This window comes from Gracilinanus agilis, chromosome 6 (genome assembly GCF_016433145.1).
Source record: "Gracilinanus agilis isolate LMUSP501 chromosome 6, AgileGrace, whole genome shotgun sequence".
In the NCBI taxonomy this organism is placed as follows: Eukaryota; Metazoa; Chordata; class Mammalia; order Didelphimorphia; family Didelphidae; genus Gracilinanus; species Gracilinanus agilis.
In genome coordinates, this window is record NC_058135.1 from 282,304,208 (window position 1) to 282,317,050 (window position 12,843).

The window sequence follows — 12,843 nt, forward strand, 5'->3', positions numbered from 1 at the left end:
TTAGGTTGACCAGTACTTTGTCTATTTTAATTGTTTTTTCAAAGTACCAGCTATGAGTCTGATTTATTAAAATGTATTAAAATTATTAAAAATGCTCTACAATAATTAATTAAATGAAGGTGGAGGAGCAAAATAAATAAATAGATGGATAAAAAGATTATAGGTGCTCAGGAGCTGGTTCATAGAGACCAGTATGTTTGTTCTTGAGAACCCCTTGTCCCTCAGGGATCATGTTTCCTTTTCCGTATATCTAAAGTATTTCTGTCTGATTTCAGAAGGATCATATAACATTTTGGAGCAAAGATACAACTGAGAATCCCTGCACTGGAGGCCAATATAGAAAAAATCTCCACAGCCACCATGAACTTGCCCTTGGTGCTCTGGTATGTGGACAGGAAGGAGATCCAGACGCTACAGAACACAAGCATGCTAAATGTTAGGAACTTAGCTTCATTGAAAGTGTCTGGCAGGTTCCTGGCCAAGAAAGCTACCATGAAGCTCGCCAGTGCTAGGAATCCAATGTAACCTAGGACACAGTAAAAAGAAACAATAGAGCCCTCATTACACTGAATGATAATGTGACCAGGTTCAGAGTGCATATCTATATCCAGATAAGGTGGAGATGTCCCTAGCCAAATGCCACAGAGACACATTTGGATTAGAGTACAAATAAGGATGAGACAAAATGATGGTGTGGAGCCCAGCCATCTCCTGAGTCTGCTCCCTGGTTTTGTGGCCTTGAAGGCCAGAACCACAGTGATAGTTTTGGCTAAAATGGAGGCAATGGCCACAGTGAACACAACTGCAAACATGGTTTGTCTGAGTAGACAGGTTGCTGTGCTTGGATGGCCAATGAAAAACAAGGAGCAGAGGAAGCAGAGGGTAAGGGAGATGAGCAGAATGTAGCTGAGACTGCGGTTATTGGCTTTAACTATGGGGGTGTCTCTGTACTTCACAAAAAGTCCTAGGACAAAAGCAGTGAAGAGTGAGAAACAAAGAGCTGAAGACGTCAGAGCAATTCCCAGAGGTTCACCATATTTCAGAAAGGTTACAGTCTTAGGGAGGCATCGATCTCTTTCTGTATTTGGGAATTGATCTTCAGAGCATTTCAGACATTGTTCTGCATCTGTGGAGAGAAAGAATCTCACTATATTCCATAATGATGTTTCCTATTTACAATCAAGGCCAGTTTTTAATAATTTCATGAAGAGTTCACCCTCATATGGTGCATATTAATCTGTCAGCAGAAGTATTTTAAAAGCTTGATAATAAAACTATATATTTCAAATTTTCTGATCTCCAAGTGCATAGAGGAATAATGTAAAGAAAATCTTGTTTCATTATCTTGCATCTACTTTACAAAACGTATATTTTCTATAGCCTGTTAAAATTTAAAATACTACAAATCATCTGAATGGGGGCAAACTATATAATAATCCCAAAAGAACAGGAATTTGAAACAATGTATATGGAGGAATTTTTTTTGTATGTGAAAACAGAATATATTACATTAGTTGAAAAAAATTTTTTGAATGTTTTTCATGGTTAGAATGGTTGGTCACCAAAAATTATAATTAACACTTAAGACACAAAACTGTTAATAGTTAGATTTATTGGTAAGAAAACGAAATAAGAGAGAAATATAGAAAGGAAATGAAGAATTTCCTAGTCTAATAATAAGCGCCTAACACTTAATTTCTGTCTCTGAATATCAGCTTCAGAAAATAACCCAACATCTTCCTGCTGGGTCTCATCTTGTAAAGCCTTACTACACCCACTATCTCTCTGATATCACTACCAAGGAACCAATCACAATTCCTCATTTAGTCTGGCACCACTGGGGTTGGGGTGGACAGGGCCTGTGTGATCAAGCATTCTCTGTGATTCCCTGGTTGCTGATTGACCCAAATTAAAAACAAATGAAAGGGAAGTCTAACTCTCTGATAAAATAAAAATACAAATTCCCTTCTCACATGTGCTTATTTTAAATCAAGGAAACAAGTGATTGTATTCTGTTTTCTTTTTCATTATGTATCATTGTATTTCACTGAATAAAATATTCTTCTATCAAGGTTCTTATCTGTAGCTTCCAAAATGATTTTAATTTTTTTAAAGTAGAAACTATATTGCCAACATATAATGATACTTACCTATTTAAAGTTTATTAAATGGAGGTCTCTTTCCTTTATTCCTTCTGTTTCCTATCAATCACTTTTGTATTCTTACTATGTTCATATGTATTATGATATTATCAGTAGACTCAGGAACTGTGTCTTATAGAATGTACGCAATTGAAAATCCCTTCCCTTTTTGTTCATTATATTATTAATATACTTTCCAATCAGTAACAATGACTTGTATTAATTCAATGTAACCTTGGCAGTAGGTTGTATAGTGAAGAGAGTTCAAGAGCAGAGTCAGGAAGGTCTAAGTTCAAATCTGGCTTCAGGCACTTATTAGTTGTGTAACATAAGTCAAGTCACTTAACTTTTTTTGATTCAGTTTCCTCATCTGAAAAATGACCTAGAGAAGAAAATGGCAAACCGATCCATTATCTTTACTAAGAAAACTCCAGATGGGGTGACAGAGTCAGACAACTGAAAAAAAACTACTGAACATATAGGACAGACATCAGACTCTTTCTCTCCATTGCAGCTGCTGCTTTACTTGCTTACAAGCCCTATGAACAGGATGTCACTGTTGCATCAGGTACCTTCTGGTTCTGTACCTAACTGCTTTTCTTCCATATTTTGTGCCTTATCTCCCTCCATTAGACTCTGAGTAACTTGAGGGCAGGGATTGTATGTCTTTTTATTAATTGCATCTCTTGTGAAGTATGGTTCAGAGTGTGAAATGTAGACAGATGTGAGTTAAATAATATTGAAAATAAATTTACCTGAATTATTTTAAAATAATATTTAATCAAATGAGAAAAATTTTAATTAATTCATTAGTAAATTAGAGGGATGTAACATCAGTGATTACTGAAGAAAAATTAGAAAATATCCCTTTTCTTGCTTTATTAGTTGGGTTGACCATATATAAGGAAAATTAATCAATAGCAAGTAGAGAGAAGACCAGCCACATTGTTTGTATATGGAGATTATAATTAGCACCAGAAAACTGAAAATGTCTTAGTGCTATGCCTTCTTGGGGCTTGGAGATAATCTTGGATTTATGATGATGAATTATAGATGAATTTCTGGATTATTATCTGGAGATAATCTTGGATTTATGATGATGAATTATAGATGAATTTCTAGTTATTTTATCAACCATGACAGCCAATGAAGAGGAAAAAAAGAAGCAAACCTAGTAAGATGTGGCCCTCTGTTTTATGTATCCCATTCCTATTATATTGTGGAAATGGGAGAGTCATTGAAATGGAGAAAGAAGGGGGAATGAATCAAATAGTTTTTATGCCCTCTTAAAATAATGTCATTTTTATTCTGTCTCTCTTTAGGTGTAAAATTTTTATCTACAGCTGAATATATTTATATGTTACTAAAAGCCTAAACTGTGTAAGCATTTGTGCTCTTCAATATAGGAAACATAAAAAAAAAAGATAATCAAACACAATGGCAAGATTTTTCAAATGACTTCTTAGAGAATGAAATAATGGAGTTTCAGTACTGATAGTTTAAAATATTTTAAACTTTGCATTATAATCAGTATGATAATAATGCCAAGAATTTTTTGGAAGAATTATATACATAGATACTTGAAGAACAGCCTGAAAGGAAGGAGCTTCTTGTGGATTTCTTCATCTGTTATAAAGAATCAGCAGCATGAAGGACCAAACTAACAGAAGAAACCAAAAGAATCAACTCAAAAGTGAAACTGGAAAGAGAGAAAAAGAGATCAGAGAATTAGGAGTTTACTATGGTCCCTGAATTTCTCTAGCCACTTTGGAATAGAGGCCTTTGCCTAAAGCTGTTGGTTCTACTGAACTCCTCATAATCTGAGGAAAGTTTTAAGCCAAGGTCTGATTTTTCACTAGATTTCCATTTTTGTTGGAATCTTGTGAACAATGTGGTATCGTACTCCACAAATTTTTCATCTACATATTTCCTATATTTTTTATATTGTCTAAAATATTGATAAATCAATGGTTGACTGCAGACAGTCCATATTAAGATAGTCTGTTCTCTCTTGGCATATAGGGATTTGACTAAATTTCTCTGAGGACTTTGACTTTCCTAATAGTTTTAAAATCCATATAATGTATCTAACAAAGAAGATAATTGAATAGTATGAACCAGAGGACAATTATTTCCTCTCTAATATAAAGTGGGGTAATTACAGTCACTTATGAAAATACCGGAAATAAGAATACACAAAGGAGTAGTTGGTAGCAATATAAGTCTCAAACTGCCTCCAAAAGAGAAGAAATGTAATGTCAGCAAAGTAATATTCTTTACTTCTTGCTATTGATAAGAAGAGAGAAGAAGTGATCACATCCCAGTGAGCCAATACTACTCTCAACATAAATACTCTCTAGAGTTTTGAGTTTATTTTTATTTTATATTTAATGTTCTATATAAAAATTATTTGTGAATGGAAAGCCATAAAGGAATGGCTGACATAAATGTGTTGTAATTTGTCATTATTTCTGAATCAGGATTTTGTTTATACAAAGAATGTTTATGAATAGCTACTGGCATTATATTGTCAAATAACCTCTTAATAATCAACTATTTTGATTAACTTTCAAATTCTGCTTCTTTTGATGTTTTTTTTACATTCTCTTTTACAAAATCATTAATATATAAAGATGTTTTACACTATTGCACATGTAAAATCAAAATCAGATTGCTTGCCATGATGGGGGTGGGTTGGGAGAGGAGGGAAGGGGAGGATTTGTTTCAAATTAAAATAAAAACAGATTAAAAATTGTTTTTATGTAATTTAGAAAAAATAATATATTAAAAAAGAAAAAAGAAAATTATTTACTTACTGAGAACATGATTATTTACCTAGGAAATCAATGAAGATATAAATTCAAAAAATTAGTAATGTTACAAAGGAATTTACTAAATATTGTATTCCACAATCTATATTTTGCAAATAGTAACAAAAAACAAAGCATCAATAAAAAGAAAGAAAATTCCAATCCAAATAACTATCTTATTTACAAAATACCAGAGAATCTAACTATTCTATCTTTTAAATGGAAAGCAAGAATTCAATTACAAAGCATTCTTTAAAGAAATAAGGGGGAAATATAAACAACTGAAGGAAATTTATCATAACTAGAACCTGATAATGCAAAAAATGAAAAAAAGTTATATATTCCATCAAAGGTCAAGTTTCATTAAATTTTTTGTGTAATGGCAGTCAACGTATCAATATAGAATATGAATATTATATAAGGTAGTAGAGCTAGAGTTTAAAAGTATGGAAAGAGGAAGTGTAAGATGATAGAAATAGTGGTGATTGAAATTTCCTTGTTTTTTCCAGAAATAGAAGGCCACATTTTTGTGGAGGGATGGGAGGTGATATAGTAAGGCCAATGATTGTAGCATTTCAACTTCTTTGTTTTAGAGAGATCAGATAGACAAGAGCTTTCAGTCAGAATAGTTCACTTCAAAGTTATTGAAATAACTGAGATCCATAATTCCTGATAAAGAAAAGCTATCATATAAGGAGATGAGAGGAAAATTCAAAGAACTGATGAGGAGATTTAATGGAAAATACCTGGAAACATCAAATTGGAGCATTGTATTCCCCATAAACACGATAGTAAACTGTTGTTGGCCAAAAGTCATTCAGGACTTTTATTAATTCTTTTTCCACTGTCTAACCTAATGATATTATCAGAGGAGGACAACGATAAATACTCATTGAATGAAAGTGATTGAAGGAATTTAATTTGCTTTTTAAACTGAGGCAATAAGTTCTTGGCATCAAAGAAAGTTCCCAATGGTTAAAATGCCTAAAAACAATTAAAAAATCAGCCGCAACAATGACAAAAATCACCCTACTACAGTATCTCCATTATTTTTGGGAAGAGATTGTTTTTCTTTGGACACTTACTTGTCTGATTGGAAATCTGCCCATCAGGGCATCGAGTACAGTCAAAGCAGCAGATGGGCTCCCCTTCACGGGCTGCCTTTCTGAATCCAGGGACACAGCTCTGACTGCATATGGAACGAGGGGCCTATGCATCCATCACAGAAGAGGAGAGACTATGAGTGTGATAATGTCTTCTGAAAGATAAATTGCCTAAGGAAATATTAATCTTAATCATTTCTTATTAAAATATCCATAAAAGCATATTTGGAGTTTTAGAAGGGAATAATAGTGTCACAATTGTTAACTGAAAGATTTTCTTCAATATCAGCCTTTCCATGTTGTCTTTTCCTCATGTAATGACGTGAACACATTTTTCACCGGGTATGATCAAATTCATTGATTTTTTAAAATTTATTTATTTATTTTACATTTAAAGATTTTATTTTTTTAGAAAAATTTACCATGGTTACATGATTCCTGTTTTTACCTTCCTCTTCACCCCCCTTAAGTCCCCCTTCCCATATCCAACATGCATTTGCACTGGTTTTAACAGGTGTGATCAGCCAAGACTTATTTACATATTATTGATAGTTGTAGTCATTTAGTGTTTACATCCCCAACATCAACCCCCGTGTTCCAGTGTTTGTTTTACTTCTGTGTTTCCACTCCCGCAGTTCTTCCTCTGAGTATGGGTAGCTTTCCTTTCCATTAATCCCTCAGAATTGTCCTGGGTCATTGCATTGCTGCCAGTACAGAACTCCATTACATTTGATTTTATCACAGTGTATCAGGCTCTGTGTTCAATGTTCTTCTGGCTCTGCTCCTTTCACTTTGCATCAATTCCTGAAGGTCGTTCCAGTTCACATGGAATTCCTCCAGTTCATTATTCCTTTGAGCACAATAGTATTCCATCACCAGCATATAACACAATTTGTTCAGCCACTCCTCAATTGAAGGGAATACCCTCATTTTCCAGGTTTTTGCCACCACAAAAAGCATAGCTATAAATATTTTTGTACAAGTCTGCTTATCTGTGATCTCTCTTTGGGGTACAAACACAGCAATGCTATGGCTGGATCAAAGGGCAGGCAGGCTTTTAGAGCTCTTTGGGTGTAGTTCCAAATTGCCATCCAGAATGGTGGATCAGTCCACAATTCCACCAGCAATACATTAATGTCCTAATTTTGAAACATCCCCTCCAACATTCATTATTCTCCTCGGCTATCATTTTAGCCAATCTGCTAGGTGTGAGGTGACACCTCAGAGTTGTTTTGATTTGCATTTCTCTAATTATTAGAGATTTAGGACACTTTCTCATGTGCTTATTGATAGTTTTGATTTCTTTATCTAAAATTTGCCTATTCATGCCCCTTGCCCATTTATCAATTGGGAAATGGCTTTCTCATACAATTGATTTAGCTCCTTGTATATTTGAGTAATTAGACCTCTGTCAGAGTTTTTTGTTATAAAGATTTTTTCCAGTTTGTTGTTTCCCTTCTGATTTTGTTTGCATTGTTTTTGTTTGTACAAAACCTTTTTAATTTAATATAATCAAAATTATTTATTTTATATTTTGTAATTTTTGCTAACTCTTGCTTGGTTTTAAAATTTTCCCTTTCCCATAGATCTGACAGGTATACTATTCTATGTTCACCTAATTTTCTTATAGTTTCTTTTTTTATATGCAAGTCATTCACCCATTCTGAATTTATTTTGTTGTAGGGTATGAGATGTTGATCTAAACCTAATCTCTCCCATATTGTTTTTCAGTTTTCCCAACAGCTTTTGTCAGACAGTAGATTTTTGTCCCAAAAGTTGGGCTCTCAGTGTTTATCATAGACTGTGTTATTGACGTCACTTACCCAAAGTCTATTCCACTGATCCTCCCTTCTGTCTCTTAGCCAGTAACATATCGTTTTGATGACTGCTGCTTTATAGTATAGTTTGATACTTAGTACTGCTAGGCCACCTTCATTCACATTTTTTTCATTATTTCCCTTGATATTCTTGATCTTTTCTTCTTCCAAATGAACTTTGTTATATTTTTTCTAATTCAGTAAAGAAGTTTTTTGGTAGTTTGATAGGTATGGCACTAAATAGACAAATTAATTTAGGTAGAATGGTCATTTTTATTATGTTAGCTCATCCTACCCATGGCACTCAATGTTTTTCCAATTGTTGAGGTCTAGTTTTAATTGTTTGGAAAGTGTTTTTTAGTTGTGTTCGTATAATTCCTGTGTTTGTTTTGGTAGATAGATTCCTAAGTATTTTATATTGTCTAGGGTGACTTTAAATAGTGTTTCTCTTTCTAAGTCTTGCTGCTGTAATGTTTTGGAAATATATAGAAATGCTGATGATTTATGTACATTTATTTTATATCCTGCAACTTTGCTAAAGTTGTTGATTATTTCCACTAGCTTTTTGGATGATTCTCTAGGATTTTTAAGTAGACCATCATATTTGCAAAGAGTGATAACTTAGTCTTCTCATTGCCTATTTTAATAACTTCAATTTCTTTTTGAACTCAGTGCTTCCCAATTCTAGGCCTGACTCTAAATCCACTGAGCCACCTAGCTGCTCTGGAGTAATATTTCCTTCTTCATTTTCCAAATATATGTATATGGTACACAACATACAGTTGGGAATGTTGGGAATTACATTGATCAACTCAATCAATATACCCATTCAGTCTTACTAATTTATATAGAAGAGAAATATAGCAGTTTGAATTTTTCTTGACTTGTTTTTTGTCAAAGTATGTTTTTAAATTAAGAAACTGAGAAATAATGGAAAATTTCAATGTGATTTTTGTTTGTTTGCTTGTTGATATGGTCAACTATGTGAATGGTTTTACTGATGTTGAACAATCCTTGCATTTCTTGTATGAATCCCATCTGATCATAATGAATAACCCTCTTGATCACTTGCTGGAGTCTCTTTGCTAGTATTCTGTTTAAGATTTTTGCATCTATGTTCATTAAGGTGATTGATCTGTAGTTTTCTTTCTGTTTTTGATCTACCTGTCTTTGGGATCAGTACCATATTTTTGTCATAGAAAGAATTTGGTAGAAGTCCTTCTTTACTTATTGTGTCAAATTGCTTGTATAGTATTGGAATTACTTGTTCTTTGAACATTTGATAGAATTCACTTGTGAATCCATCTGGTCCTGGGGATTTTTTCTTAGGGAGTTCTTTGATGGCTTTTTCAATTTATTTCTCTGAGATAGGATTATTTAAGTATTCTATTTCCTCTACTGTTAATCTAGGCAATTTACATTTATGTAAATATTCATCCATCTCACCTAGATTGCAATATTTATTGCCATATAATTGCTCAAAATAGCTTTTAATGATTGCCTTGATTTCCTCTTCATTAGAGGTAAGATCTCTCTCTTCATCTTTGATGCTGATGATTTGGTTTTCTTCTTTCCTTTTTTAGTTAGATTGACCAGTACTTTGTCAATTTTGTTTGGTTTTTCAAAGTACCAGCTTCTAGTCTTATTTATTAATTTAATAGTTCTTTTACTTTCAATTTTATTGATTTCTCTTTTAATTTTTATGATCTTTAATTTGGTGTTTAGCTGGGGATTTTTAATTTGTTCCCTTTCTAGTTTTTTAATTTGCATGCCCAGGTCATTGAACTTTGCCCTCTCTAATTTGTTAATACATGCATTCAAGGATATAAATTTCCCCCTGAGTACTGCCTTAGCTGCATCCCACAGAGTGTGGTAGGATGTCTCATCATTGTCATTCTCTCCTCTATTATTGGAATTAGCTCTAGTCCATTCATAGTCAAAACTCTACCTACCTGAGATGATGTCATCCCCACCTCCCTTAGTGGGGAGGGGGATGAGTTACCCACACGTGACAATAAGTAACACATCAAGGACAAGGGACTGCCCTTTGGGCAGTCCAAATCAGTGGAGAGGTTGCTATTTGTCCACTTGAATTAGAGGTGGACCCACAGGAAGTGACGAAAAACAGTATCTCTTCAAGTATGTTGGTTACTTCCTGCTAAGGGAGTTCCCACTTTGAACTTGGTGCTGAAGGATCTCAGATGAGACCTCCAGCAGCTTCTACTCTGAATGGTCACGTGGGTAAGTTAGGCTGACTTCCTTGAGCTACCTTGGCTTTTTTCTAAGACTCGACCTTAAGTAGGCTCTAGCCTATCTGATTGCTAGGCCTCGTGGCTTGTAGCCTCATTTATTTAGCCTTTTAACCTTCTCTCTCCTCTGCAGGCCTGGACTATCCTCTCCCTCTCTTTATTTCCTTACCTTTTACCTTCCTAATTGTAAATAAACTACCTTAAACCCGATCCTGACTTCTGTCTATTTTAATTATGGAATCAATCTGAATTGTTGATTCCTGGAGGCCACACTTTAAATATATATATCTGTAAAATATCTAAAACCTCCCTCTTACAATTCAGTGAAATTATTGATTGTTTCTATGATTTCTTCTTTAACTAACTGGTTTTGGAGAATCATATTATTTAATTTCCAATTAATTTTTTATTTTTCTGTCCAGATGCCCTTACTAATTATTATTTTTATTGCTTTATGATTTGAGAAGGTTACATTTATTATTTCTTCTCTTTTCCATTTGTTTGCAATGTTTCTATGCCCTATTACATAGTCAATCTTTGTGAATGTACCATGTGCAGCTGAAAAGAAGGTGTATTTTTTTGTCCCTATTCATTTTCCTCCACATATCTACTAAATCTAATTTTTCTAGGATTTCATTCTCCTCTCTTATCTATTTCTTATTTATTTTTTGGTTTGATTTATCTAAACCTGAAAGAGGAATGTTTAGATCTCCCACTATTATGGTTTTACTATCTATTTCCTTCTTGAGCTCTGCGAGTTTCTCCTTTATGAATTTGGATGCTATACCATTTGGTGTATACATGTTGAGTACTGCTATTTCCTCATTGTCTATACTGCCTTTTATCAGGATGTAATTACCTTCCCTGTCTCATTTAATCATATCTATTTTTACTTTGGTTTTGTCAGAAATCATGATCATCACTCCTGCCTTCTTTTTCTTATTTGAAGCCTAAAAGATTTTCCTCCATCTCTTGACCTTAAACCTGTGTATGTCCACCCACCTCATATGTGTTTCTTGTAGATAACATATGGTAGAATTTTGGTTTCTGATCCACTCTGCTATTTGCTTATGTTTTATGGGTGAGTTCATCCCATTCATATTCAGAGTTATAATTATTGGTTGTGTATTCCCCAACATTTTGATATCCTCTCCTAGTTCTACTCCTTCTTCTTACGCTTTTTCCTTTTAAACCAGTGGTTTGTTTTAGACCAGTAACCCTTGTGACCTCCCTTGATTTACTTCTTTTAACACCTACTCCCTTATTATTCCTCTCTTTTTTATTTTTTAAGGCCTAATGAACTCCCTTCCCCCTCTTTTCCCCTCCCTTTTTTAACCTCCTCACTCCCCTGATTCCCTTGGTTTATCCCTTCTGACTTTCTCAGTAGGGTTAGATAGAATTCTATATCCCAATGGATATAGCTTCTTTACCCTCTCAGGGTTAATTCCACTGAGAGTAAGGTTTAAATATTACCTCTTAATGCTCTCTTTCTCTCCTTTTTATAATAGTATTCATCTGCTCCACTTCCAATGCTCTCTTTGTTTGGTATAGAATATCCTATTTTTCTTGTTCATTCAAGTTTCTCTTGCTGCCATCTACTATTCAGCCCCCCTCTTTTTCCCTGCCCCATCTCATCTTAGTTTTTATTTTTTATTTAAATAGCATTTAGTGCTCCAACCTTTTTCTATGAATAATTCTTCTAATTATTATAATAGTGAATATAGTTTTTTGAAAATTACACATAACATTTCTCCATATAGGAATACAAATAATTAGATCTTATTAAGGCTTGTAAAGGGGGGCAGCTGAGTGGCTCAGTGGATTGAGAGCCAGGCTTAGAGACTGGAGGTACTAGGTTCAAGTCCGGCCTCGGACACTTCCAGCTGTGTGACCTTGGGCAAGTCACTTGACCCCTACTGCCTACCCTTACCACTCCTGGGCCAAGGATGGTCCCTAGCCCGGACGAAAAAAGGAGGAGGGTTGGGCGTGGGGCTAGCAACCCCACCCTGTAAAAACTACATCTGCTAAAGAAACTGCAACCTAAAGTAAGGGCAGCTGGGCTAGCTCAGTGGATTGAGAGCCAGGCCTAGAGACGAAAGGTCCTAGGTTCAAGTCCAGGCTCAGACACTTCCCAGCTGGGTGACCCTGAGTGACTGTGTGTCCCATTGCCTACCGGTTGTGGCCCTATGCTCCTAAAATGGAGTCCCAGGATAAAAAAAAAGGCTCGTAAAGAGGTAAATTTAAAAATAAAATTTCTTTCCTTCCCCTCTGTTTCTTATTTACCTTTTCATGTTTCTCTTGCTTTTGGTGGTTGGATATCAAACTTTCCATTTAGTCCTGGTCTTTTCTATGCAAATACTTGGAAATCTTCTATCTTGTTGAATGCCCATACTTTCCCCTGGAGGTATATAGTCAGTTTTGATGGGTAGGTGTTCCTTTGTTATAGACCCAGTTCTCTTGCCTTTCTGACTATCATATTCCAAGCCTTGTGGTCTTGTAGTGTGGAGGCTGCCAGATCCTGTGGGATCCTGATTGGTGCTCCTTGATATCTGAATTGTCTCCTTCTGGCTTCTTGTAAATTTTTTTTCTTTTACTTGGAAGCTCTTGAATTTGGCTAATATATTCCTGGGGGTTGTCTTTTCAGGGTCTATTGTAGAGGGTGATCTATGGATCCTTTCAATGTCTATATTACCCTCTTGTTGTAGAACTTCAGGGCAATTTTG

General features: G+C 34.7%; 1 protein-coding gene across 1 annotated transcript in view; it reads right to left on the reverse strand.

Moving 5' to 3' along the window:
• Positions 1-221: 221 nt before the first annotated feature.
• The window catches only part of LOC123252742 (vomeronasal type-2 receptor 26-like), a 34,425-nt gene continuing 21,803 nt past the window's right edge, over positions 222-12,843 (reverse strand). The window contains exons 5-6 of the mRNA XM_044681992.1: positions 6,037-6,160; positions 222-1,126 (exon numbers count right to left, since the gene is read on the reverse strand). Of these exons, the coding sequence (XP_044537927.1) occupies positions 222-1,126; positions 6,037-6,160 (1,029 nt within the window). The remainder of the gene's footprint in view (positions 1,127-6,036; positions 6,161-12,843) is intronic.